We start from the raw sequence: 26,210 nt of genomic DNA, 5'->3' as shown, positions 1-26,210 counted from the left end.
ATATGATGGTTAATCTCTCTTTGATACTCTGCATTTGATAGGACTATCAGAAGCTTCTTCTTCTAATGAGAATGATCCAGAGACTTGGCATGCTCAGGTAAGGCCTCATTTGTTCAACTGTGATGGTGCAGAAGAGATCTCATTTTCTTTCTATGATTGGATCTCTTAGGTTTTCCGTTCAATTGATTCAAGCTCAGTCAAAGGGTTTCCAAAGGACCCAAAGGAGGCTTCTGGAAGAGTAAGCACAACTCCGAACATGTTGTAACTTTGTCTTCTTTACTCACCAACATGTTGCTACTCTACTGATTATATATATGTGTTTGTGGTCAGAATCTTCTGTGTGGGAAGAACATACTCATTAACATGAGCATACATGCAGCTTATGTTAAGGCCATAAGATCTGCTCAGCATTTCATCTACATTGTGAACCAATATTTTCTTGGATCATCATTCAACTGGGATTCAAACAAGGACTTGGGTAAGTAACTGTGAGCTTTTAAGGGCAAGTTCAGTTACTCAATAGTTGCTGTAATAACAAAGGAGTTTTGGTATTGCAGGTGCAAACAATCTAATCCCTATTGAAATGGCGCTAAAGATTGCTAACAAAATTAGAGCAAGGGAGAAGTTTGCTGCTTACATTGTCATTCCAATGTGGCCAGAAGGTGCTCCAACAAGTAACCCTATACAGAGGATTCTATACTGGCAGGTAAAATAGTTTGTCCATTATTTGCTAAATGATGTCATCTCGATTAATACTGACATCCTTTTCATGATAATTGCAGCACAAAACTATGCAAATGGTGTATCAAACCATCCACAAGGCACTTGTGGAAGTTGGACTTGATGGACAGTATGAGCCACAAGACTTTATAATATGATAGGCAAGCCAAATGATTTCAAAAGCATAATAACCTAACAAATTTTTGATTATGATAAACATACGAACACTAGGTCAAGAAAATTATACAAACACGTTACTCTTCGTTTCCAAAAAGGACCAAACCTCTATTCAGTTTCAAATTATACTTCTGTCTTATGTAGATTAGTTTTTATTTTTACTTTTTTAAAGTTAAGACAATGATTATTTTCTAAGGCCATGAGTGATTTAATTTGAAATCATTATATACAAGAGAGAAAAACTAACAAGTAAAAATACTTTACTTTTACAGAGAACCATAAAATGTTACATTTCCAAATTTTCGTAGTCCTTACTTTTTTTAACGACATATTCGATCAAATAGCTTAAAAATATGTCATCAAACGTTTGTGACATATTCGATCAAATAGCTTAAAAACCCAAAAGCTTAATAAAGTATACGTACCACACGTATGATCGAATATGTCACAAGATCGAATATGTCACAAGAACATTTTGTGACATCTGCATGATTGATGACATGCAGATTGAGGACAATATGTCATCAATCATGTCATCAATCATCCCTCTGTCCTCATCATATGTCACAAGATGTCACAATATGTCATCAATCATGCAGATGTTCTTCCTCTGTCCATCGAGTTCCTACTGTTGAGAATGAACTAAACTAGACAAAGATCATAGGTTAGCTATGGATGAATGATGAGGCGAGTCATAGTTTCTATTGGACTTAGAGGATTAGGCATTCCCGGTTTGTATCTGGTTTGGATCAATTCCGGGTTTGTTCTAAGAGTCTAATTAGAAGTCCGGTTTACTTGTAAACTCTCGGTATATAAGAGAGTAGGTAGAGCTGTGATGTTATCGTTGTTCTCATTCATCTAGAAGCGTAGGACTGAAACGAGCTCAGGGTTGTTGAGTCTCGAGAGAAAGATCATTCTAGTGAATTGCTGGATTGAGTCTGGCCCCAGTGATTAGTTCTCCATATCGGAGAGATACACTGGGTAAACACTTGCTGTACGTTTTGTTTCTTGCGTGATTTGATAGAGAGAGAGAGTTAGGTGGTAGAGATTCTCAGATCAAGATCGATTCAGAGCTTAGAGGCTTGAGCAATTCTTGATTAGTTGCAACAAGTGGTATCAGAGCGAAGGTTGTTGAGATCTGCAACAATGTCGAAGTCGATGACTCGAGCAGAGCGACTCGAGGTGGATCGATTCGACGGCACCGGTGACTTCTCTCTATGGACGATCCGTATGATGGCGCACTTCGGAATCTCCGGATTGAAAGAAATTATACTCTCAGATAACTTTGAGATCGAAGTTTCGCAGACGAAGGAAGAGGGAAAGAAAAGCAATGGAGATGAAGATCTAGACAAAGATCAAGCAGCGAAGACGAAGACGACGACCTTGGATCCAACTAAATTGGAGAAGGATGATCGAGCGAGAGATATGATAATCTTGAACATCAGCGATCATGTATTAAGAAAGATCAAGCATTGTGCAACTGCGGCGTCAATGTGGTCATTACTGGAGAGGCTTTACATGTCGAAGTCACTCCCAAATAGGATCTTTGTGCAGTCACTGTTCTATACATTCAAGTGTGATGGCTCAAAGACAATTGATGTTAATGTTGACGACTTCTTGAAGATAGTCACAGAGATGAGCAGCTTGAATGTAAACGTGACGGATGAAATACAAGCCATTGTGTTCCTCAGCTCCCTACCGGGAAGTTATGATCAACTGAAGCATACATTGAAGTATGGGAAAGATTCCATAACCTTGGAGGAAGTTATCTCAGCTGCAAGATCGAAGCAGAGGGAGATCAACGAGAGTAGCAGAAACGAGAAAGGTTCTGCAACAGTCCTGTATACACATGATAGATGAAGATCAAGCCGTAGAGAGTCTAGTGACTCCAGAGGAGACAGGCCAAGGGGCAGCTCAAAGCAGCGCAAAGTTACTTGTTGGTATTGCAAGAAGGAAGGCCATGTCAAGAAGGATTGCTTTGCGAGGAAAAGGCGAATGGAGACTGAAGACAGTGGAGAAGTAGCTGTGGTGATTGGAGAAGTTGAGCAGATGAGTGCTTTACACTCATCATCAGATGACGCTCTAGACAATTGGGTTATAGACTCAGGGTGTACTCACCATATGACCTGCAGGCGAGACTGGTTTGTGGAGTTCACAGAGATAGGACCTACGAAGGTCTTGCTTGGAGATTATCATTCCATCGAGACTTCAGGGCGTGGAACCATACGACTAAATACAAAGGGAGGATCTGTTAAACTCATGAAAGATGTTAGATATGTACCAACTCTCCGTAGAAATCTGATTTCTACGAGTACTCTTGACAGGTTAGGATTTACCCATTCTGGAGGAGAAGGGAAGATCGTGTTCAAGAAGAATAACAAGGTGGCGTTTCAAGGGAGCTTGAAGAACGGCCTATATATACTTGATGGAGAGACAGTAACATCAGAAGCATGTCATGTAGAGAAAACTCAAGAAGTATCCTTATGGCATAGTAGACTTGGTCATATGAGTTATAGGAATATGCAGGTTCTAGTGAAGAATGGTGTCTTGAAGAAGAGAGACATTGGAAAAGAGGCAATGTGTGAGCATTGCGTAGTGGGTAAGGCAAAGAAGGTGAGCTTTGAGGTGGGACAGCATAGCTCCAAACAAGTGTTGGAGTATTTACATGCTGATCTCTGGGGTTCACCAAATGTCACACCGTCAATGTCTGGTAGCCAATATTTTCTTTCAATTGTAGATGATTTCCCTAGAAAACTATGGATATGCTTGCTTAAAACTAAGGATGAGACGTTCACTAAGTTTTGTGAGTGGAAGCTATTAGTTGAGAATCAGGTTGATAAGAAAGTAAAATACTTACGAACTGATAATGGTCTAGAATTTGTCAATAATGCGTTTAACGAGTTGTGCATGACAAATGGTATTACTAGACACAGAACATGTACATATACGCCTCAGCAAAATGGGGTAGCCGAGCGAATGAATAGGACCATCATGGAGAATGTTCGATGTTTGTTGAACGAATCTGGATTACAAGAGGCATTCTGGGCAGAGGCTGTTAATATAGCAGTGTATATGATCAACCGATCACCTACAGCATCTATACAGTTCAAATCACCCGAAGAGGTTTGGTTAGGTAAGCAACCTGGTTATAAACATATGAGGCATTTTGGGTCTGTTGTGTATGTTTATGCAGATCAGGGGAAGTTGAAACCAAGGGCAGCTAGGGGAATCTTCATAGGATACCCTGCAGGCACAAAAGGATATAAAGTCTGGATGCTAGATGGTGAGAAGTGTGTCGTTTCAAGAAATGTGAAGTTTCAAGAAGGGTTGACATACAAGGATCTTGAAGATACCAAGAACTCAGCGGTGTCTACTGGAAATGGTGGAGCTCGGGTATCAGAAATTGTTTCAGAACCTGAAATGGTGGAGCTACTGCCTAAAGACACAGAAAGTGCAAATGGAAAGGAGAGCGTTATTACTAAGGAGTCAAGCTCACAGCAGGTCCCGGAGCAGAGTAATAATGATAAGACAAGAGGAAGTTTGGAGAACTATCAGCTTGCTCGAGATAGACCAAGAAGAAATGTTGTACCGCCATTGAAGTACAATGATTACGACTGCACAGAGGAAGAAATAGCCTTTGCTCTCATATGTTCTGAATTGATGTATGTTGATGAGCCTCGAAGCTATGCAGAAGCAAGAGCTAGTCCTGACTGGGAGAAATGGAACAAGTCTACAGACGATGAGATGGATTCTTTGCGAAAGAATGAGACATGGATATTAGTTAAGAAGCCTGAAGACCGGAAGATCATCAGTTGTAAATGGTTGTTTAAAGTGAAGCCAGGGATATAAGGAGTTGAACCTGAGAGACATAAGTCTCGTTTGGTGGCACGAGGGTTCACACAAGAGGAGGGGATAGATTATCAGGAGATTTTCGCGCCTGTGGTCAAACACGTTTCTATTCGTGTGTTGTTATCTCTTGTGGTAAATCAAGACTTGGAACTGGAGCAAATGGACGTCAAGACTGCGTTCCTACATGGAACTCTGGAGGAAGACATCTACATGTACCAGCCAGAGGGATATGAAGTTCAAGATAAGAAGGATCATGTATGCCTGCTTAAGAAACCGCTTTACGGTTTAAATCAGTCACTGCAACAGTAGAATCGAAGGTTTGATCAATTCATGAAGTCAAGGAAGTTTGTGAGAAGTGAACATGATCAATGTGTGTATACAAGAGAAGAGTCAGGGAATGACAGTGTGTATTTGCTGTTGTATGTCGATGACATGTTACTCGCATCGAGGAACATGTCAGAGGTGAAGAAGTTGGAGGGAGAACTTAGCTCTGAGTTTGAAATGAAAGATCTAGGGTCTGCAAAGAGGATACTAGGCATGGATATAACAAGAGACAGAGATAAGGGAGTGTTACGGTTGTCTCAAAGCGAGTATTTGAAGAAAGTTATTAGTAACTTTAGGATGACAGAAGCTAAGGGCTGTATGACACCAATTGGAGCTCATTTTAAGTTAGCTTCAGTCAAAGAGAAGGATGAATGGCTCGATACAGAGAAGCATCCGTACTGTTCTGCTGTTGGTAGTATAATGTATGCGATGGTGGGGTCTCGACCAGATTTGGCATATGGTATTGGCTTAGTGAGTCGGTTCATGAGCAAGCCAGGAGAGATACACTGGGAAGCAGTAAAATGGTTGCTCAGATACATCAAAGGGTCTACACAGTTACAGCTATGTTATACACAGTCAAAGGAGTTCAACATACAAGACTTTAGTGATTCAGATCACGCAGGAGATCTAGATAAGAAGAGGTCTACATCAGGGTATGTGTTTACTGTGGGAGGTAATGTAGTAAGCTGGAAGTCACAGCTCCAACCTGTGGTGGCGCTATCCACAACAGAAGCTGAGTATATTGCGCTTACTGAAGCTGTGAAAGAAGCAATCTGGTTAAAGGGGTTACTGGAAGACTTCAGCATCAAGCAAGGACCTATTAAGATTTGGTGTGACTCACAGAGTGCGATTTGTCTTTCAAAGAACAACGTATTCCATGAAAGGACAAAGCACTTAGCTACGAAGTATTACTTCATCAGAGACTTTATTGAGTCGAAGGTGGTTGATATAGTGAAAATACACACAAGCAGGAACCCTGCAGACATCTTGACAAAGGTGGTACCAGTGAGCAAGTTCAATGCAGCGTTGGACATGCTTAAGGTACTCAAAGCGTGAAGAAGCTTTGGCACCAGCCAGACGGTGTAAATCCAGAAGGTAATTCACTGGAGTAGAATGATGATTGTATATGGTCAAGCTAAGTTCATGGTGGAGTTTGTTGAGAATGAACTAAACTAGACTAAGATCATAGGTTAGCTATGGATGAATGATGAGGCGAGTCATAGTCTCTATTGGACTTAGAGGATTAGGCATTCCCGGTTTGTATCTGGTTTGGATCAATTTCGGGTTTGTTCTAAGAGTCTAATTAGAAGTCCGGTTTACTTGTAAACTCTCGGTATATAAGAGAGTAGGTAGAGCTGTGATGTTATCGTTGTTCTCATTCATCTAGAAGCGTAGGACTGAAACGAGCTCAGGGTTGTTGAGTCTCGAGAGAAAGATCATTCTAGTGAATTGCTGGATTGAGTCTGTCTGGCCCCAGTGATTAGTTCTCCATATCGGAGAGATACACTGGGTAAACACTTGCTGTGCGTTTCGTTTCTTGCGTGATTTGATAGAGAGAGAGAGTTAGGTGGTAGAGATTCTCAGATCAAGATCGATTCAGAGCTTAGAGGCTTGAGCAATTCTTGATTAGTTGCAACACCTACAAAACCCAAAAGCTTAATAAAGTATACATACCACACAACAGAGCTACAAATTCTCCTTCTAAAATGTGATAACACTATTATTCTCATATGTGGCGGATCACATACTGACATACCTATGACCTGAGGTCTCCTACCAATTTATATGAATCTGACAGGAACTAGGCCTAGACTACCAGCCGTAAAACCATGGCTGGAAAACACAAGTAACAAATATTCATATCTTATAAATATTTAACACATAATTCGTTAGAGTTGAAAGAAACTCCACCACGCTTAGACATTGTAAGAAACAAATAAAAAACGATGAACTTTAGAACTGATTAATAGCAACTAACCCTTGAGATAGCTTCGGGTGAAGGAGTACCAAGCAAATCAGTCATAATATCCAATTGGTGCACCACATTCTTCCCAGGAAACAACGGCTTCCCCGTGAGCATTTATGCAAATATACATCCTATGTTCCATATATCAATGGTGAGAGTATAATACAGGAGAGAAAGAACATAATATACAATTTAATCCTCGGCTTGTAATGTCATAATAAACATGTAAATGTTACCCAAAGAAAATAAAGAATCAGATTTTACTTTGGAGAAGAAAGAGCCACAAAGTTCTGGCGCACGGTCCAATCACCAAAACAGACACCGCGATCGCCGCAGCTCCGGCGACTATATACGGTCTCCGCCGACCATACTTGCTCGCGCACCTTCGGATACTGATAAGAAACAATAAGAAACAATCAAATAGACATCTCTTTTAAAACCAAATGCAGACACTGATAAACAAACAATGTATCAAATACTCATGCTATGATCTTATAAAGTACAAAGAGTTAGCATGAGAGGAGAGATTATACCATTATTTTTCCATCAAGAAGCAATGATACCATTTCTTTTAAAACCAAAGATTGCTCTCTGCTCTCTCCATCTCTGCTCTCTGCATCCAAAACCAAATCCCAATTTCAGTTCACGATTGAAACGCAAATGATGCCTCAGTTATTCTCTGCTCTCTGCTCTCGCCTCATCAAGATGACGATCCTCTGTGGATTCATCACCATCCTCGTCCTACGCGGCACGATCAGCGTCGGAAACCTCGGGAGCTCGAGCACCGACGCGGTTAACCAGAACATCATGTGTGAGTTTGCGTTGGTCTCCGCCGACCGTACTTGCTCACAGCAGCTCCGGCGACTATAATCAGAACTCATCTTCTTCTTTTCAGTTTGAATCCAATCGTCTCTCTCTCTCCAAAGGACGATTCGATTTGTCTTGCAAAACCTCTTTGGATTCAAATCAGAACTCATCTTTTTCTTTTCACTTTGATCCAATCGTCTCTTATTTCTCTCCACAGACGATGATTCAAAAGAACTTTGGAAACATCGACAAAGAGAGACCAGTTTTTTTTGTTTTTTTTCCGCCTAAAAAGCATTACCCAATACGAAATAGACACGTCAGGGATGTTTACCATTTCTTAAAGCCTTTTGTGTAGGAGCGATTTATTTTTTTTTAGTTTTTTTTTAAGAAACCCTTGTTATAGCCTACGGATGGAGGTGGTCTTAAGATTCACAGCTCACTTCTTCCGATTCAAGTCCCCTTCCTTTCCTTTCTCCTTCTTCTCTACAAAAGATCACAACCTTTTTTAGATCTCTCGCTTCAATCTTTAATCTCAATCTTGATTGCCCGCCAAGTGTTTGATCTTTTGTGTTCTGGGTTTATGATAGTCTCAAGTCTCAACCTTTAGTGATGGCGCATCATCCAATTTACACCGAGACTCTCTCAATGGGAGGAGGATTAAGCCACGGTTTCGGCCAGCAGTCCGTGCCCTTTGCCCACCAGCAGCGGATCTTTACGTGTAGAGCTGCTGCACGGTAACTTAGACATTTGGGTTTAAAGAAGCTCCCAACATGGACGGTTTCCACAACCGTCTCGGTGGGATGTTGTCCGGTTTAACCAGGAGGAACAGTTCTAAAGATGAGAAGCCCTCCAAGATCACGAGCGACCCGACCCTTACGTGACCGTCTCCTTCGATGTCCCCGTGGCTCATAGCGCTGCCGAAGTTCACTTCGTGGTCAAAGACAGCGACATTATTGGATCACAGATCATGGGAGCTGTCGGAATCCCAACGGAACACTTGTTTGCGTCTGTTCCATTCATTTAGTAACAGTCTTTTCTGTTGTTTTTTTATTTTGTAAACACACACACACACATTATAAAGGTGCAGCAAAAATGGCAAAAACTTTTTCTGTTTTCTTATTACGTTAACAACCAAAGAAGATGCAGTTCATGAATGGGGTCATCAGTCTGTAACGACCGTAACAAAAGAAGTCTATACTGCTAACTATTTACATTTAAAATCTCTGTCAATTATCTTTTCCTATTCTATACAATTTTCCACAGTTATTTTTGTAGTTCTGTTGCTGAACTTGAAGCTGAGTTTGTGGTGAAGAAACAATAACACCAAACACCTCCTTCCTTCTTCTAATGCATCTCTTCTCCTCTTCAACCCCACACTGGATGCGAACCTGTTGTTCTTGCTTCAATCGTTTGACCTTGGATTTTTTCAATCTCCATCTCCCCTCCTCTTCCACCAACATTACTCTCTTCATCCCCATCCAATACCAACTTCTCAAACCTACACTGTTTTGTTGCAAAACACACAGTCTCAGCCACACCCACACAACACATCATTAAAAAAAAGGAAGAGGAAGGAAGGAAGGAAAGTTTTACATTTTCACATTCCCATAAGGGTAGGTGAGACGGCTGATACATTCGCAACTCTGTTTGAGACACGTACAGCTGATGGTTGTTATCCACCACACGAGGGGCCTTTCCTTTCTTAGTTGCTTTCCACGGCTCCTCAGCACTCTGCTTTCTAACAATCTCCGGAAACACGTTACTTCCAGAACCCGAAGTTGATCCACCTCCTCCATATACGTCACTCTGCTGATCTTGCATCTCTCTTCTAGATCGGTTTTGGACCATGTACCACCTTCGTATCCTCACAACCGGTCCTTCAGTCTCTGCACCAGACTCAGAATCAATCCCCGTCATCACCAAAGCCTCACCACCATCCCCAGCCTTCAACGCGTACTGTGTCATACATCCAGAAGGAGCAAAAACCAGTAGATTCCTCGTTACGCTATTATCAGAAGCAGTAGAACCATAGTGGGTGTTCTTATTCTGCTGTTCAACGCAGTAACTGAATGTTGATGTGGTTGAACCCTGAAGAGAGCCTCCTCCTCCTCCTCCAACCATTCCAGCCGCCGCAGCTGCAGCACCGCTTACTGTCCCCATCCATCCGCTGATGTCTCGGCTTCTTATCCTAATAACAGGTGACAGAGTGAGAGGAAGATGCTCTTCTCTCTCGGGATTAATCTCAAACACATGACTTGTCCCTCTTGAAGAGCTAACCACTATCAAACTGCTATCATTGCTGAAACTCATGTCTTGTATCACCTGCCACAAAAAACAAAGATCTCAGTGTTAAATAAGAAACGTACTACTTTTTTAAATACAGGAAAAGTGAAGAGCTCTCTGCTTACCGCATAAGTATAGCCACGATGGAGCCTGAACAGATGCATAAAACACTCTTTGGGCGGCGCATCACTAGTGTTAGAGATTCTCGGCATTATCTTGAACACGTTAATGTTGTGGCCCTGAGTCGAAGCAGACACCAAAAGCATCCCACTCGGATCAAAGCTCAAAGCTGAAATCGGATTCTTGTGTGCCTTAAACTGACATATCAAGCTTTTGTTTATAACATCACTGATTATAACCTGCACACACCACCACGTCTATGTATCAATGGAAACTCAACACAACTTGAGAGGAATATTTGAGAGTTTTACCATTCCTATGCTCTCAGCGTCTTGAGCTTTGTCAGTAGCAGCGACTCCAATGCCCTTAAAACCAGGAAGATACGGATTGGGCAGACCCTCTGCGCAGAAGTTAGACAGTGACTTGTACCCTTTGCCTCCAAGCCTCGCAATCCCAGTTACAATATGTTTGCTCGATTCTATTGCAAACTGTGCAACACCGGGTGATGACGACAGTGGGAGAAGTTCTGAAGTGAAAATTGTGGAGCTAGACTCATCAATACGACTTCCGCTATACGCGATCCATCGTGGACCAACGGCAAGAGGACCATATCCAACGCCCAATGAGCCATACGCGATGGAGTTAGTGTCGATATTGTATTCCTCCGCCAACGTCTTAGCATCAAAGCAATGAATCTGCAAAAGTCACTTGTTAGTTTCAGAAGAGATACAAAATCAAACACAATATGACAAAACTCGAACCTGGTCTGATTGTAGCACAGCAACGATCCGAGAACTGCACCTGATGGTGTAGATGACAGACTCGAACTTCAACTTATGCACGTAAGAGTTTGACTTTAAGGAGTAGACATTCACATGTGTAGGCACTACGGTCTCACTTTCAGAGTTGTCAGAAGCGCTCTCTATATCTAAAATTTCGACCCAAGAGCTGTCACCACACACAGCCAAAAGCGGACGGCTCTCAGCAAACGCATCGTCTATCTCCTCGGAGACTAAAGGGTAAGGTAGCATCTGCATAAAGGCTGCGTGTCCATCGTGAGCAGAGACAATGACATGGACGTTCCCAGTGTCTTCAACATCCCAGATTTGGAAACCAGAGCGAAACGCAAGTAGAAGAACTCTCCGAGTATCGCCATCCTCTTTCTCTAGCTTATCAAACCCCGCCCATAGTACCTAAGGCATCAACAGAGCAACACAAAGGCTAAAGGTCCAATCTTTAAAACCTATCAACCCTAGCCCTAATGAATCTTGCACCCAAAGCAAGTTTTTTTTTCAACCTTTAGCATAAAAAAAACATCGAACTTTTTCTCAACAGAGCAACACAAAGGCTAAACCCTAATGAATCTTGCACCTAAAGCAAGTTATCGTCACCCTAATGAATTTTTTTTTAACCTTGTCGTGAAGAGAGTCGGCGTCTCGATTAACGACGGAAGAAGCGGCGGATGCGGCGGAGCGAGCGACGGTGGAAGCGCCGGAGGAAATCGCACGAAGGCAGTCAGAGACGGCTTGAAAGGAGGTCCGAGCTGATCGCGAGACAGCTCCGTCGGAGGAAGTCTCCGGCTTCTGAGAATCGTCGTCGTTGTTACTCATACTTGTACGCCTGAGAATTTTCCAAGAAAATCTTTCATGGTGGAATCTCACAAGAAACGAATAAATGGAATCTCAAATTAGAAACAGAAAATCGTAATTTGCTTCTTCGAGTTGTCACGAAGCAAGAAACCACCGAAACACAATCAAAGCCAAAAAAAAGATTGAAAATTTGCGAAACCCAGAAGAAAGAATCAGCGATCAAACTGATAAATGCTTAAGTTGAATGGCGCTAAAGAAGAAGATGAAAGAATAGACGAACAAATGAAGCAGCAATTGAGAAAGGAATATGAAAAATTGGAAGACGCAGGAAGAAGAAGAAGAGCGAGTCCCGAAGCAGGAACCTGATTACGACTTTGGAAACGATTAGGAGGGGAAAGATTTGAAGGATAATAGAGAGAGCGAAGAAGAAGAGACGAAAGCTGTTTCAAAACTTCTTCTTCATTAATGATTTTCTTTCTTCCTTTCTTATTTATATCTGATTTTTTTAAATGCAAAAAAGCGGATTAAGATTTCTTTTACGTATAGTCTTTTACTTTAACCGAGAAGAAGAGACTCGTATTATTATCTGACACGTCTCTCTTTCCCTATTTTTGTTTAAATAAAATTCAGTTTTTAGTTGTGAAATGTCTAAAAGCTTTAAACGCTTTGTGATAATTCTAAAGCCTTAAAAGTCATTGGATTGTTATTTAGTTTTAGTTTCTATCTATAACTATGAAGTTTACCAATCATGATTTATGTACTTTTTAAAGCTAGAACCAAAAAAACTAACGAAAAAGCTATATGAACTTTCTTTTCTAAAGTAAAAAGATATAGACGTATGAATCTTTTTCTTTTTTATTCTGTTTCTCGTTAAATTTTTATAACTACATTAGTTGCATCATCAAAATTTTCTAAAGACTAAATTATACAGTAAAATTTCTACGATTGCAATCTAATTATGCAATTAGACTTTATTGATCTAAAAGCTTTTAAAGCCTTTTTTTAAAAACACTCAAAGTCACTTTTCCTTCTTTTTGTTCACTAAATGATGGATTACCAAGCACAGCCCAAGTTTTGTTGGTTAACCCAATACTTACACCAAACAAACCTATATATTAATTGATATATATTAATTAAATGTCGATTTAGAGCCGAATTTGACGTGCCAAACCAATCAAATCCACCAAAATTAGTTCGACGTGCTCCAGCGCCAGTCTTTTGTTATTTCCCATGACGTGCGCTACTACACTTTATTAGATGAAGAGTTTCATTATATTTTTGTTTAATTAGATTATTGGTTTAAAAATTAAGATAAACTAATTTGGTTCAACTTGGTTTAATGCAAATTTGACTGGTCCAGGTAAAACATACCATTAGCTCAGAAAACTGACTAAAAGACTGGAGTTCAAAAAGACTAGGCCCATCTAAGGGCCCACTAAGGAGCTTTCTTTCCTCGAATCTTCCGTCAAGCTATAAAATGGTCATAATGTTGACGATATATAGTCTGCGTGGTGTTCTGATGGCGTCAGATTTTTCCATGAGCTGACGATGAAATCTTCCTCGGGGCCGTATAGCCAGTACAAAAGCGAAGTAGATGTATACGAGTTTTACACTCTCTTCCGTTTTCACAACTGTTTATTTTTCAGTTTCTCAGCAACTCTAGGTTTCTCATTTCTTTTCTTTTTTTTTGGTGTAAATGTTAAGATAAAAAAGTAGTAAAAAGTTTATCATTTCTTTTCACTTGGATAGATGATACCTACGTTATTTTGTTTAACATGGAGCATCAACAGATCTCGGAGCATGTAAGATCTGTTGTTTGTCTCGGGGATCTGCTGGTCGTTCCATGTTAAACTAAACAATGTAGGTGTGTTCTCCAATAAATTGGCTAAGTCTATCATCCAAGTGAAAAGAAAATGTGAATCTTGCGTTGTTGTGAGACTGAAAAAAAAAAAGAAAAGAAAGAATTTCCAGGTTTTTGATCTTCTCCAGAGGAATCTGAGTTTTTGCAACCACCACCAAAGATCTCTGGTTTCTTTCTTTTATTATTGACTACCACCATGTTGTGGGCTTCACAGAGGGAGAAGTTTAGAGTCTGATGCTGTTTCTTTACAGAAGAAAGAGAACGCAAGTGTTTAATGTATCGTATTCTATTAAAACTTCAATTAATCTACTGGATCAGATTAAGAAATTTGTATATGTTAATAGGTAATTGCTTTTGAACTTTTTTTGCGCTCGTGTTGGATATTCTGACCGGTCATTTGTTCTGTGGCATGTTGCCATTCTGTGAGTCTTGAGTCTTTACATTGTACTGAGAGATAAGAATCAAAATGTGTTTAAAGCGTAGTTTAACAAGCAAGTGTTTGGGAAAGCTAGCAAAATATGACTCAATTATGTTTTTGAACGACTGGATTTTCATGCTACACATATAAAACATTATATCTTAGGTTAAGGATGTAAAAGCACTTTCTTGTAACGAATCATAACTGTAGAATGTGGAGTTGGCAGTTGCTCAAAGGGAGGATTCTAACTTCATGTTTTTCTATGTTGATGATAAGAAACCAAGTACACTTTTATTCCTTATGGAACCGATCACAATCTCAAGACACAAAACAAGCTCTCTGAAGTTGCCTTCGATTTCCCGAGACCACCACCCTAAAACTGCCCACACACCTAACCTATGACCTTTCCATCCTCTACAAGAAAAGTATGGTCAAGGCCTTTATAGTAATCAACCAATACAAGAAGCTCTAACTGCAATCTCCTATTTATTGGTCCAGCTCAGCAGCCAACAGTCTTCAGCTCACTATTATTTCACAGAATATTATATCTATTAATTTAGGTTTAAAATGTATTATAATGTAGAGGATTTGGGTCTTGTGTTCATGTATCTGGAATGAAGAGAAGGAAGGAATCTTTTTTCTTGTGATCCCAAGCCACTTATAGATCAAGCTGTGCTTACCTGAAAGATATAGCTGAAATGCTCCCCAAGGTTAGCTTCTGATTCTTGTAAGCTCACAGTTACTAGTTGGTCAGTTTCATGAAGTTGCTTAGTAGGATAGTTTGTTGGATGAAAGACTATTTTAATTTATATACAGATTATAGTATTAGTGCTCTTCCGTGACACAACCTTACCCTGTTTCTTGTTTTCTGTTGTAAACAAGAACCATGTCCAGGTCTCAATCGAATACAGAAGTCATGTAATTTTATCCTGATTCAGTACAGGTACGTCCCAAGTATTAGGTCAAAATCATAGTTATCAGTAGTTTCTTAGAACACACACATGAGAGTCTGAGAGTTTTATGCTTAATTAGTACCCGAGATAACTCTTCACTAAAGGAGTATGGCACGTTACATTACACTACAAGGTGTAATATTGCCACTGAAGCTCTAAACTCAAACATTACAGAGAAATTTTATGATATAAACACGTACACGCCACAATAGTGAGACGGTTTATTAATTTATCATGAACAAAACCACCATGTGTACGCACACGCCTTATAAAATTCGTCCTCCTCGTGATCTTTAGTAAGGAGTTGCCTTGAACTGGCCCGTATCTAACTGCAGAGATTTTGCAGATGCTAGGCAAGTTCTTAGCAGTCCTAAACATATGCCTCACCTGTTGTGGTTGATGCATTCCTGAAAACTAACTTGCTTGAGCCGCCTGTTTCGGACACACACATCTAGTCTACTTGTCGTAGGTCATTGGGCCGGCCCAAATATTAATTGGACCCTGTGCTGATTTAAAAAACTTCTAAACTCATCAAATTTGTAAAGTAAGATCCCAACTATTTGTATTATAGATGTGATTTCTTTAAGAAAATTGGACAAAAATGGTGGACTTAGTGCAAATGCACTGTCAGCACTGGGTCAGAGCTGGTACCATTACAACACATTTTAAGAGCTGGCTGGTGAGGCTGAGGCATCGGTTCTCATCGTTCTCAAGATCAACCTTAAGAGTGAGCTCGTTTACGGATCCATTGCTTGCAACCTCTTTAGCTTCTGTATAAACTCTCGGTAGCACTTGCCTTGCTGTGGACCCATTTGGTTGCTGATGTCATCTGTTTTGTCGTAAATTGTAACATCCCGAGTTGTGATATATGGAAAAACTTAAGATGATTGATTTGACTACCTATGTCACCAAAGTTGACTTATCTTTTCCGTCACACATCCATTCAGAACTCAGGAGTTAAGCGTGCTTAGGCTGGAGTAGTGAAATGATGGTTGACATATCGGGAAGTGATTCGCGATACCATGTGAGTAACGCCAAAGTACGGAGAAAGGTCATCTGGTGATTGCAGGGTCAGTAAATAAGTCTTCCGGACCTTGGAAAATTTACGCACCGACCGTTGGAACATGATGGGTCCCACAGGACGAGAAGGCGAGCGTGGGTGGCCCATTAGTTGTGGGCGGTCGGGGAGTTACAAGTGGTATCAGAGCTGGTTAGCCATCTCGGTTCTGACCCGATAGGCGTCTTGAGACTTGTCGTGGGGCGCAACGAGGACGTTTTGTTATTTGAGATGGGTGAATTGTAACATCCCGGTTTGTGGTATATGGAAAGACTTAAAAGAATTGATTTGGCTACCTATGTCACCAAAGTGCGCTTACTTTTTCCGTCACACATCCATTTAGAACTCTAGAGTTAAGTGTGCTTGGGCTGAAATAGTGGAAGGATGGGTGACCTATCGTGAAGTGATTTGCGATACCGTGCGAGTGAGGCCAAAACACTGGAAAATATCATGTGGTGACTGCAGGGCCAGTAAACAAGACTTTCGGGTCTTTGGAAAATTAATGCACCAACCGTTGGAACGGGATGGAGTCCACGGGCCGAGAGAGCGGGCGTGGGTGGCCTATTAGCCGTGGGCGGACGGGGCGTTACAAGTGGTTTCAGAGCTGGTTAGCCATCTCGGTTCTGACCCGAGAGGCGTCTTGAGATCTGTTGTGGGGCGCAATGAAGACGTTGTGTTCTTTGAGAGGAGATGAATTGTAACATTGATATATAGAAAAATTTAAGAGGATTGATTTGGCTATCTATGTCACCAAAATTGACTTACCTTTTCCGTCACACATCCATTTAGAATTCTGGAGTTAAGTGTGCTTGGCTGGAGTTCTGGAGTAGTGAAAGGATGGATGACCTATCGGAAAATGATTTGCAATATTGTGCGAGTGAGGCCAAAGCACGGGGAAAAGTCATATGGTGATTGCACAGTAAACAAGATTTTTGGGTCTTTGAAAAATTAATACACCGATCGTTGGAACGGGATGGGCAGCGCCGGCTCAAGGGGAAGGGCGAATAGTGCGCTGGCCCAGGGCCCACTCTAAAATGAAATAAATTTAATGACAAGGGGCCACAATTTTTTTTTTAAATAGCAGGGGCCCCGTAATTTTGTTTTTATATATGTGTAATTCATTAAAAACAAATTGCCCAGGGGCCCAATACAAACTTGAGCCGGCCCTGGGATGGGGCCACTGACCGAGAGAGCAGGCGTGGGTGGCCCATTAGCCGTGAGAAGACGGGGCGTTACGTTACAAGAGAGTTGCGAAAACCAGAAAGAGCTAATTAGCCATTTTGTGTGAGTTTTTGAGGTTCTTGGTGAGTGATGGTGATGAAGTGAAGTGAAATAGTTTATTTATGGAAGAGAGAGTTTTGCATGGCATTTACGTGTAATGAGCACGAGATGGTGTATGACAGTATGAGCTCATGGGTATGAGAGTTTTGTTTGGACTAATAGGTGTTACGAAAGTTTCAAAATGTGTGCAAGTTGTTAAGTGGATAATCGAGACGAGGCTCTGGCGCGCATTGCAACACCGTGCATGCTCGATCCGACTTTGTTTTGTTTTGGAGTGGGTAACTGGGTATATACCATTTTGAATTCCAACTACAATCCTTACTAATATACATATTAAAGCTACATACTGTTCGGGCTATATCAACCTCTTAATATGGTCCCGGTTATGTTTTCTTGTTCGGGCTATATCAACCTCTTCAACTCAGTTAGCAAAAAAAGAAAAAAGAAAAAAAACCTCTTCAACTCTTGATGCCAAAATAACTAAGACAGCGTTACATTTAACTCACATTACTTGGCAGGCTTTCACGAGCTAATACAAAGATGGACCATGTGTCCATGTTAGCTTAAGTTATCCTTTATCTTTCTAGTATACTTCAAGATCCGAACGTACTAATTAAGTAAACAAAGAAACACAGTTGTGTGTTTATAACAACATGTTCACCAGACATTCTAGCCTTTTTGTATTTTTACTCACACACATCAACCGAATCACTAATGTATGGTTTAGAGAGAGGCACAAAGACAAAACCTGCAAGTATGTAATAGCTTGGAAGATAATTGGTCTGGAATCAACGATAATTTTCCATTAAAACAAATGTGAACTAGTGAGTTATTAATTTGGTTAGGAGTCACAGACTCACAATGCTATAAGCCAGCTAAGGATTTAGTTTTCGTTTTATGCTTTCATTTATTTGATTTTCTTTCTATCTAAAACTATGTTTACTTTTCTTTTGATTTTGAATGATCATTTGTGATTTTTTTTTCTTATTCTTGAATTAATTTTATTTATGTTTTCGTTACATGCGGTTTGTATGGATGGTAGATTGTTTCATCGGTTTCTTTAGTGAAACAAATGATCTAAATCCACCGATGCATCTCGAAAAGGAACGGTATGCATGCAACAAGTATAATTTCATTTCACTAAAACCCATGGAAAAGACTTACCAATGAGAGTATAACATGGGTGTGGGATCATATCAACACTAATGCATCAAATTCCATTAAAAATCTGCATTTAAACGTATTTAGACGAGAATAATATTAAAAAGGTAACCTTCAGTAAAGTTTCGTGGCACTCTTTTTTACTGTCCAACAAAAGAGAGTATAAAATACATATTTTGTTCGCAATCTCAAGCAGAAAAACATGTATATACAAATTTATTGTGACGATTTAGGTACTAATGTTTCTCGATTACAAATTTATTTTGAAATCTTTGAATTGCAGATTTTATTTTGGTCCACAAGAAAAAAAAGATTCTATGACCAAAAAGAACATGCCGCTCATAACTCATAAATACAAAATATTGATATAATAAAGTAGTAATAATTTTTTGTTATCGGACACCATAATAGTGAACTATCTTTTCACTAGTAAAATACAAATCCATATCTATCGTACACAGATATCTCACTTTCTGGTGTTGTTCGTGTCACCACACAATCAATGCAAATGGTTACAGAAACTTCCAGACAAAAGTCTCGAGATATTTCTTTATTACCACAAACTGAATTTTAATACAAAATATAGGAATCTCATTGTTTCTTAAACTACATATATCAAAACGATTTGTTTCTTTCTTAGACAAGCAAATATTTTTGGTTTAATCGGGTAAAAAGACAAATAAAGTATGTTAACTTTCTCACTAAACTTTGATTTTTTCAATCATGAAAATTTTCAAAACTTCCTTCATTCAATTCGAACCGTGAAGGAAGGAGATCGTTACTTTCCAATGTTTCCATTAATGGCAGAAATTAATAATTTCATTTATATAAAAAATAAACAAAAAATCGACGACCCTTCATGCCTTATCTCTGACGTGGCCATCACTCTCCAGATATTTCTTCATCTTCTAATTTAAATATTCAACAGCCACCACAGTTTCACTTCACCACCATCATCTTCACCGTCACTCAAAACCTAAAACACCTCTCAAATATGGCGTCCATCACCTCTACTCTCTCCCTCTCTTCCACCAAGCCTCAGCGTCTTTTCGACTCCTCTTTCCATGGCTCATCCATCTCCTCCGCCGCACCTGTCTCCGTCGGTCTCAAACCACGTTCCCTCTCCGTCCGCGCCACCGCTGGCTACGATCTGAACGCCTTCACTTTCGACCCCATCAAGGAGTCCATCGTGTCTCGCGAGATGACGAGGAGGTACATGACTGATATGATCACTTACGCCGAGACTGACGTCGTCGTCGTTGGTGCTGGCTCCGCTGGACTATCATGCGCGTATGAGATCAGCAAGAACCCTAACGTTCAGGTCGCAATCATTGAACAGTCTGTCAGTCCTGGAGGTGGCGCTTGGCTCGGTGGTCAGCTTTTCTCCGCCATGGTATTGTTTTATCCAAACTCTCTGTGTATTAAGAGTGTTATGTCGTGTTTCAGTATTTAGATTGACTTGCATGTCACACTACTGAGGAACTACTAGGGTTTGGTTTAGTTAATTTGTGTTCATGGAAGCCAAGACCGGCTCTGAGATTATTAGTCTTAAACAATTACTAAACATATATATATTTTAAAATCATTTGGGACTGAATGATATATACTCTCTCCGTTTCATAATAGATGATATTTTAGAAGATTTTTGTTGTTTCATAATAGATAATTACGATGTTCTGATATTTTTATGTTATTTTTAATTTTGTTGGAAACTGTGTAGCCAATTAGTTATTATAGTCATTTATGTAATTGATTTATGTAATTGGTTGAATGATTTTTAAATTATATTTTTACAATTACTTTTTAGAAAAAAATAAATTTCTTAATCTTTGTGCATTGAGGTAAAACATCAAGTATTGTGAAACAGGAGGGAGTAGTATATACTAACCATTAATATATCGAGGGTCATGCCAATGTTCATATTGTTATACTCTAGGCTGGAAGCTTTCAATATTTATGTTTATTTTAAATTTCATATATATTTTAAAATTATTTTATCATCAACAAATTTGTGATGAAAAAAAGTATGTACAAAAAAAAAATTTTAGGCCCCTTTTTCAACCAAATTTAGTGAATATTTAAACTTTTTAATATAAAAATATGTATATATAAAAAATATTAGATCCCTTTAACTATCAAGTTACTGAAGGACACGGTAGACCGTTTGTTAGCCGGCCATGTGTATACATGGCCGGTCCTGGGCAAAGCCTAACGAAACATTGGCTTTAGGCCTCTAAAAAATTTGAAAAAAATTACATAGAAAAAAGCCCCTAAAATTTTTTTTTAAGCTTCCAAATTTACCAAAAAAAAAATTTTAGCTGGAATTTTTTTAAAACCGCCTACAGCCCGTAAATCTCAGTGCCGTCCCTGTGTGTATATTTGTGTTGGACAGATTGTCCCATGGTTTGTTTTATCCGAACTGATTTCTCTGTGTTAAGAGCTTCTTATGTTGTGTTTCAGTACATACATTGGTTTGCATGTGAAGTAGACTGAAGTTATTGTATATTCGTGTTTAACAGATTGTGCGCAAACCAGCTCACTTGTTCCTTGACGAGATTGGTGTCCCCTACGATGAGCAAGACAACTACGTTGTGATCAAGCACGCTGCTCTCTTCACATCCACCATCATGAGCAAGCTTTTGGCACGTCCCAACGTCAAGCTCTTCAACGCTGTCGCCGCTGAGGATCTGATCGTGAAAGGGAACAGAGTCGGCGGTGTGGTGACTAACTGGGCTCTTGTGTCGATGAACCACGACACACAGTCTTGCATGGACCCTAACGTCATGGAGGCCAAGATTGTCGTGAGCTCGTGCGGTCACGACGGTCCCTTTGGAGCCACCGGTGTGAAGAGGTTGAAGAGCATTGGGTTGATCGACCATGTTCCTGGGATGAAAGCTCTTGACATGAACACAGCTGAGGATGCGATTGTGAGGTTGACTAGGGAGGTTGTACCCGGTATGATCGTGACCGGTATGGAAGTTGCTGAGATCGATGGTGCACCAAGAATGGTGAGTTTGTTTCCCTTTCCTTGAATCAATCATTTATAGTAGGATGATATACTGAGTGAATGAATATGTGATGCAGGGACCAACGTTCGGAGCTATGATGATCTCAGGACAGAAGGCGGCACATCTGGCTCTTAAAGCGTTGGGACAGCCCAATGTTATTGATGGATCCTATGTCGGAGACCTAAGCCCGGAGCTTGTCTTAGCAGCTGCTGATTCAGCTGAAACCGTAGATGCTTAAGGACAAGTTTTTTTTTAACTAAGAAAATTTCCCTTGATACTTCTTTATGTGGAAGGAGTTGCAATAAAGGGAGTGTTTTAAAAAACTTGTGACTATTTATGTTATGAACTTTTCTGGTGTCTTTGTTTCTTCTCAATAAAAACGTTTATTCGGTTTAATGTGCGTTGTTCTCCGATCCTCTATTGGTTTTACCTAGCACAAGCAGCTCACTTAGCTTTGGTCTGCTGTACTTGTTTGCATGCATGTTCTGTTTCGTAGAAAACTTGTATGCGTGTAGTTTAGAACCCAAGAGGTAATCATAGTTTGTTAAAATTAAATATTACAACATGGATTTGTATGAACACTGTACAACGAAAAGTTGTTGCGTGTAGGACTCTGTTTTTTTTCTTTCTTTTGAAGTTGTCTCCCAAGTCTCTGAAATTTTTTCGTCGCCAGATTTTGCGAGTTATCAAATACAGTATGTAAAAAAAAAACACATACAAAAAACGCTACTCATGGCTCTTCTCCAGTGCTATTTCTTGGCCTGCTGCAATAACACAAAGCAGAACGATTTAAAGAGATTTTTAAAGACAGCTCAAGAAGGATCAAACACAATCCCAAATAGAGTTTCCCAGTAGAAACTTTGTGACATTACAAGAGAGAAGGAAAAAGATTAAAAGTTAAAAACCTTTTTTAGATACTTCTTGTGTAGCTTCATTGCACCAGCACATGCCTTTTTAGCATCCAAGTTTCCGGTTATGTCGTTTAAGATCTGATCAAAACACACACAGATTACTAAAATGGAAGCTGTTTAAAGAGATAAACCACCCCCCCTTTGAGATATATGTCTGCATTACCTTAACAACATCATCAAGACCTCGAGCTTCAGTCATAAGCTTAGAACTCTTGTCTTTCAAAACACTCGCCACCAAGAAAACCGATATAGGCAAAGGACCTTCTGCGTTGCTTTTTCCACCGTTCTTCATGTTCTCTCTCTCGTACTTGCCACATTGTTTTATCGATTTGGGTTTGCCTTTGGATGAACCTTCCGTTCTCTCTCCCTCGAACTCAGGCTCCTCGTACAGTGAATACATCTCCGGGTCATACTCTAATCCCCACATCATCTGCCCATAAGTCTTTATCAGTGTCATGTCAAATAAAACATGTCTCTTGAGTTTCTAAAGAACCGTTACCTCCCAAAGGTACAAGGAGTCGCAGAAAGAGAACTCTCTTCTGAACTGAACCATTATCATTCGAATCGCAAAGAGATAGTCACCTCCACCAAGATTCTCTGCATTTCAAGATAATAAATGATTATCTCTGCTAAAAAGTGAGGTGAGAAGGGCTTGAATAGATAGACACCTAAGTGATGGTGAAGTTTAGGGTCGATGATCTGAGTGATTGTAGACAAATGAGTAAGCTGTGCTTCAACTCCAACTGATCTTCCCGTGCTCCTGAAGTTTCCTCTCTATCAATTCCGAACAAAAGGAAAAGAAAAAAACTGATTATAGATATAATCAAAACATGCATTATATGAATACAAAGAATAGAGACAAAGTACCAATCTCCGCATCAATCTTTCAAAACACCAAAAAGCATCAGCTTCATCTTCAAGAAGCATGATCATAGGAGAACAAAGATCACTCATTCCTGTTCACAAGAATCAACCAACTCTCAGGGCTTGAACAAAGGATTACACTTGGTTCGTTCTCATAAATGTAAAGACCTTACCTTGGCAGTACCCAACGTCATTGTCTATCCAAGCGTAGAGAGCTAGAATGTCCCAAAGCTTAGACGAATTCTCCTTCTTCTCGTAGAACACCAATGTCCTATCAGTGCGGTTTACATCAAGACCTGATAAAACCAGAGTTTAGGTAAGTGAAATGAATGATATAGTCTCAGAACTAGTTGAAACTGATGACAAACCTATCTGGTGAAGTGTTAGCATCCATTGGATAACTTTCTTGTCCAAAGGTCCTCTGCTTTCAAGCTCTTTGAAGAAATCAGAATCCTCCCCTATGATCATGATACTTGAAATGCTTAAGCTTACCAAGTTATGACGTTCTACTATGTACTTGAGCAAAAAAAAAAAGATGCAAACTTTTTTTTACCTAAGTTTGTTTCTTGTAGTACAAGAGGATCAAGAATGGGTTGACCCTTTTCAGTAATTACAGGTGCGGTGATGAATCCACCACTTCCGATGACTGGAAACATTTGTTTACATTCCTGCTTCCAAGAAGCATACTGCAATCTGAAAAGGGAAATACTAATGCTTTTAAGTAAAAAGATATAGCAGCAAAGAGAATGCAAAGACGATCACCTTCTGCGTTGTCTGATTTGCTCTCTTTCTTCAAAAGTGCTCTTTGGATCATAACAACCAAGTAAGAACTCCCACACTTCTCCTCTAATCGATGGATGGATCCCCTATAAACAACAAGTCAAGTGATCTTTGCATTATCAGAACAGATTTTAGTTGCTGTTGCAGTCTTTTTGAAGACAAATGTTTTGAGAGACTTACCCCTCGTTGGATTCGACTTAGAGTCTTGCCAATATCGAGGAACCCTTCCTGTGTAAATGCAGCCTGCCATTTCCTTACACTAAGAGTTTTACCAGGCTGCAATCAAGAAAAAAGACAGGTATTGTCAGCAATATAGTTGACTCTGCCTTTCTCTAAGCAAAGATCACTACTAAAACTGTGAATTTAAAACAGCAGAAAGATCAATAATATAGTATTAGTATTTACCAAAACAGCAGAAAGATCAATGATAAATAGCTACTAATGATAAAAGACTTTCAAACAATGATACACATTCAGCTTAAACGTTCAAGAAGAATCCAAACAACACAAGATAGAATGGTCAATCTCAGAATGATACAAGAGAAAAAGGGGGGGGAAAGGAAGATACTTTGATCTTGAATCTGGTATTGGGGACATCGGTGCACTCAGGGCGAATCTGGTAATAAGAATCTGCTGGTTCTGCCGCCGCTCCCCACATTTATAATAAAAATAAAAATGAAAACTTTCCCGGGAAAAAACAAAAAACAAACAAACCCAGGAAACAAGATTGGAGAAGAAGAAGAAACTGAAACCCTCTCAAAAAGATCAATTGTCCTACTGCTTTGGAGTTTGAGATCTTTTAAGAGGGGTCCAGTTTTGGAGGATCAAACTTTTCTTTTTGGATTGCTCAATGTACTACCAAATCATCTTTCTCCTTTCAATTGAGTGGTCTCTGGAGATGCAATTGATTTTTTTTTTTTTGACTGGTGAATCGTTTCGTTGATCCATCCTCCTCCCTCCTCCTTTAGACTTTTCTTCTTTTCCGTTTTTAGGAAACAGAGAATCGTTGCGTTTGTTAACGGTACAATGTTTGACCCGGTCCAAATTTGATTTCGGTATTTGAGTTATTGATTTTATGTAAAAGACTCAAGTTTTTTATGTAAAAAATGTTTTCCTAAATATGGATTGGTTGTTAAATTCACAAGTTAAGATGATTTGGGGAATGATTGATTGCACTGTAACTATAGAGACTTTAATGCAGAATTTAGATTGTAGGATTTTTTTATTTAGTTGTAAGTGATGTATCTTTAAAATTAATTGCTACATATTTCTTACGGTAAAAAAAATGGTGCTTTAGAAAATAAAATTTTTACAATCATTCTTTTATTTTTTTGGTTGTAACTTTAAAAAACAAGATACACTATGATTGGTGATTTAAAGAATATAGATTAATATTAAAGCAACCCAACCAATCACCAAGGATATAAATATTTTTAAAAACTTTCGTAAGAAAAAAAAATATTAATTCACGGCAATGTGGAGAGGTTATTCTATTTTCAATTCCTCTGTTTTTGTTTGGGAAAATCGCATTTTAAACATTGAAAGTGTCACTTTCTACCACTTTAAATACTGACGTTTTCTTACTAGCACTTTAAACTTTCAAAGTGACATTTTTATCATAATAAACCTCTAAAGACGTTTTCCTGTTCATAGACGACTGGTACTGTTCATTTTACAGGTCAAAATAATGACGTGTCGGTTTATTTAAAAAAAAATACAAAAAAGTACAGGAAAAATCGAATGAAATTGGAAAAAATTGTAAAAAATTCAAAACAAAATTTAAAAAAAATCTAAAAATTCAAAAAACATAAAAATTAAAATTAAAATTTCAAACTTTAAAATAAAATATTAAAATTCTAAAAGTTCAAAAATAAAATCTAAAATTAAAATGTCAAATTTAAAAAAGAAATTTTTTAAAATTCTTTTTAAAAAATTATAAAATAAGATCTAAAATTAAAACTTCAAACTTAAAAATTAAAATTGTAAATATTTAACCAAAAAAATTATATTTATTTTACAATTCCATCCAATTAAAGTGACTGTCACTTATGATGATATCAAAACTTGCCTCCATAAAAAAC

At 39.1% G+C, this 26,210-nt stretch overlaps 3 protein-coding genes across 4 annotated transcripts; 1 reads left to right on the top strand and 2 right to left on the bottom strand.

Moving 5' to 3' along the window:
- Positions 1-8,936: 8,936 nt before the first annotated feature.
- Positions 8,937-12,418, bottom strand: LOC106366414 (autophagy-related protein 18f). 2 transcript variants are annotated; one of them, XM_048747167.1, is made up of 7 exons: positions 12,198-12,418; positions 11,659-11,866; positions 11,008-11,439; positions 10,558-10,941; positions 10,252-10,485; positions 9,437-10,165; positions 8,937-9,346 (listed from the first exon to the last, which is right to left on the bottom strand). In XM_048747167.1, exons 2-7 carry the CDS (start codon positions 11,854-11,856, stop codon positions 9,209-9,211), a joined length of 2,115 nt encoding a protein of 704 aa, XP_048603124.1. In that variant the 5' UTR covers positions 11,857-11,866; positions 12,198-12,418; the 3' UTR covers positions 8,937-9,208. The 2 variants fall into 2 exon arrangements, with proteins under 2 accessions (XP_048603124.1, XP_048603125.1); XM_048747168.1 differs by having other exon boundaries at positions 12,116-12,215.
- A 6,986-nt stretch (positions 12,419-19,404) lies between these two features.
- On the top strand, positions 19,405-21,970 carry LOC106366413 (thiamine thiazole synthase, chloroplastic-like). Its single transcript, XM_013806011.3, has 3 exons — positions 19,405-19,959; positions 21,086-21,574; positions 21,651-21,970. Exons 1-3 carry the CDS (start codon positions 19,561-19,563, stop codon positions 21,810-21,812), a joined length of 1,050 nt encoding a protein of 349 aa, XP_013661465.1. The 5' UTR covers positions 19,405-19,560; the 3' UTR covers positions 21,813-21,970.
- Positions 21,723-25,098, bottom strand: LOC106366412 (TBC1 domain family member 15). The gene is made up of 12 exons (XM_013806010.3): positions 24,698-25,098; positions 24,310-24,405; positions 24,112-24,215; positions 23,903-24,042; positions 23,718-23,807; positions 23,523-23,645; positions 23,353-23,441; positions 23,154-23,259; positions 22,985-23,082; positions 22,649-22,915; positions 22,480-22,563; positions 21,723-22,338 (listed from the first exon to the last, which is right to left on the bottom strand). Exons 1-12 carry the CDS (start codon positions 24,785-24,787, stop codon positions 22,324-22,326), a joined length of 1,302 nt encoding a protein of 433 aa, XP_013661464.1. The 5' UTR covers positions 24,788-25,098; the 3' UTR covers positions 21,723-22,323.
- Between the last annotated feature and the right edge of the window lie 1,112 nt (positions 25,099-26,210).

This window comes from Brassica napus, chromosome C2 (assembly GCF_020379485.1).
Source record: "Brassica napus cultivar Da-Ae chromosome C2, Da-Ae, whole genome shotgun sequence".
Classification (NCBI taxonomy): Eukaryota; Viridiplantae; Streptophyta; class Magnoliopsida; order Brassicales; family Brassicaceae; genus Brassica; species Brassica napus.
Note: the sequence above shows the minus strand (reverse complement) of the source record. Positions and strands in the feature narration are given on the sequence as shown.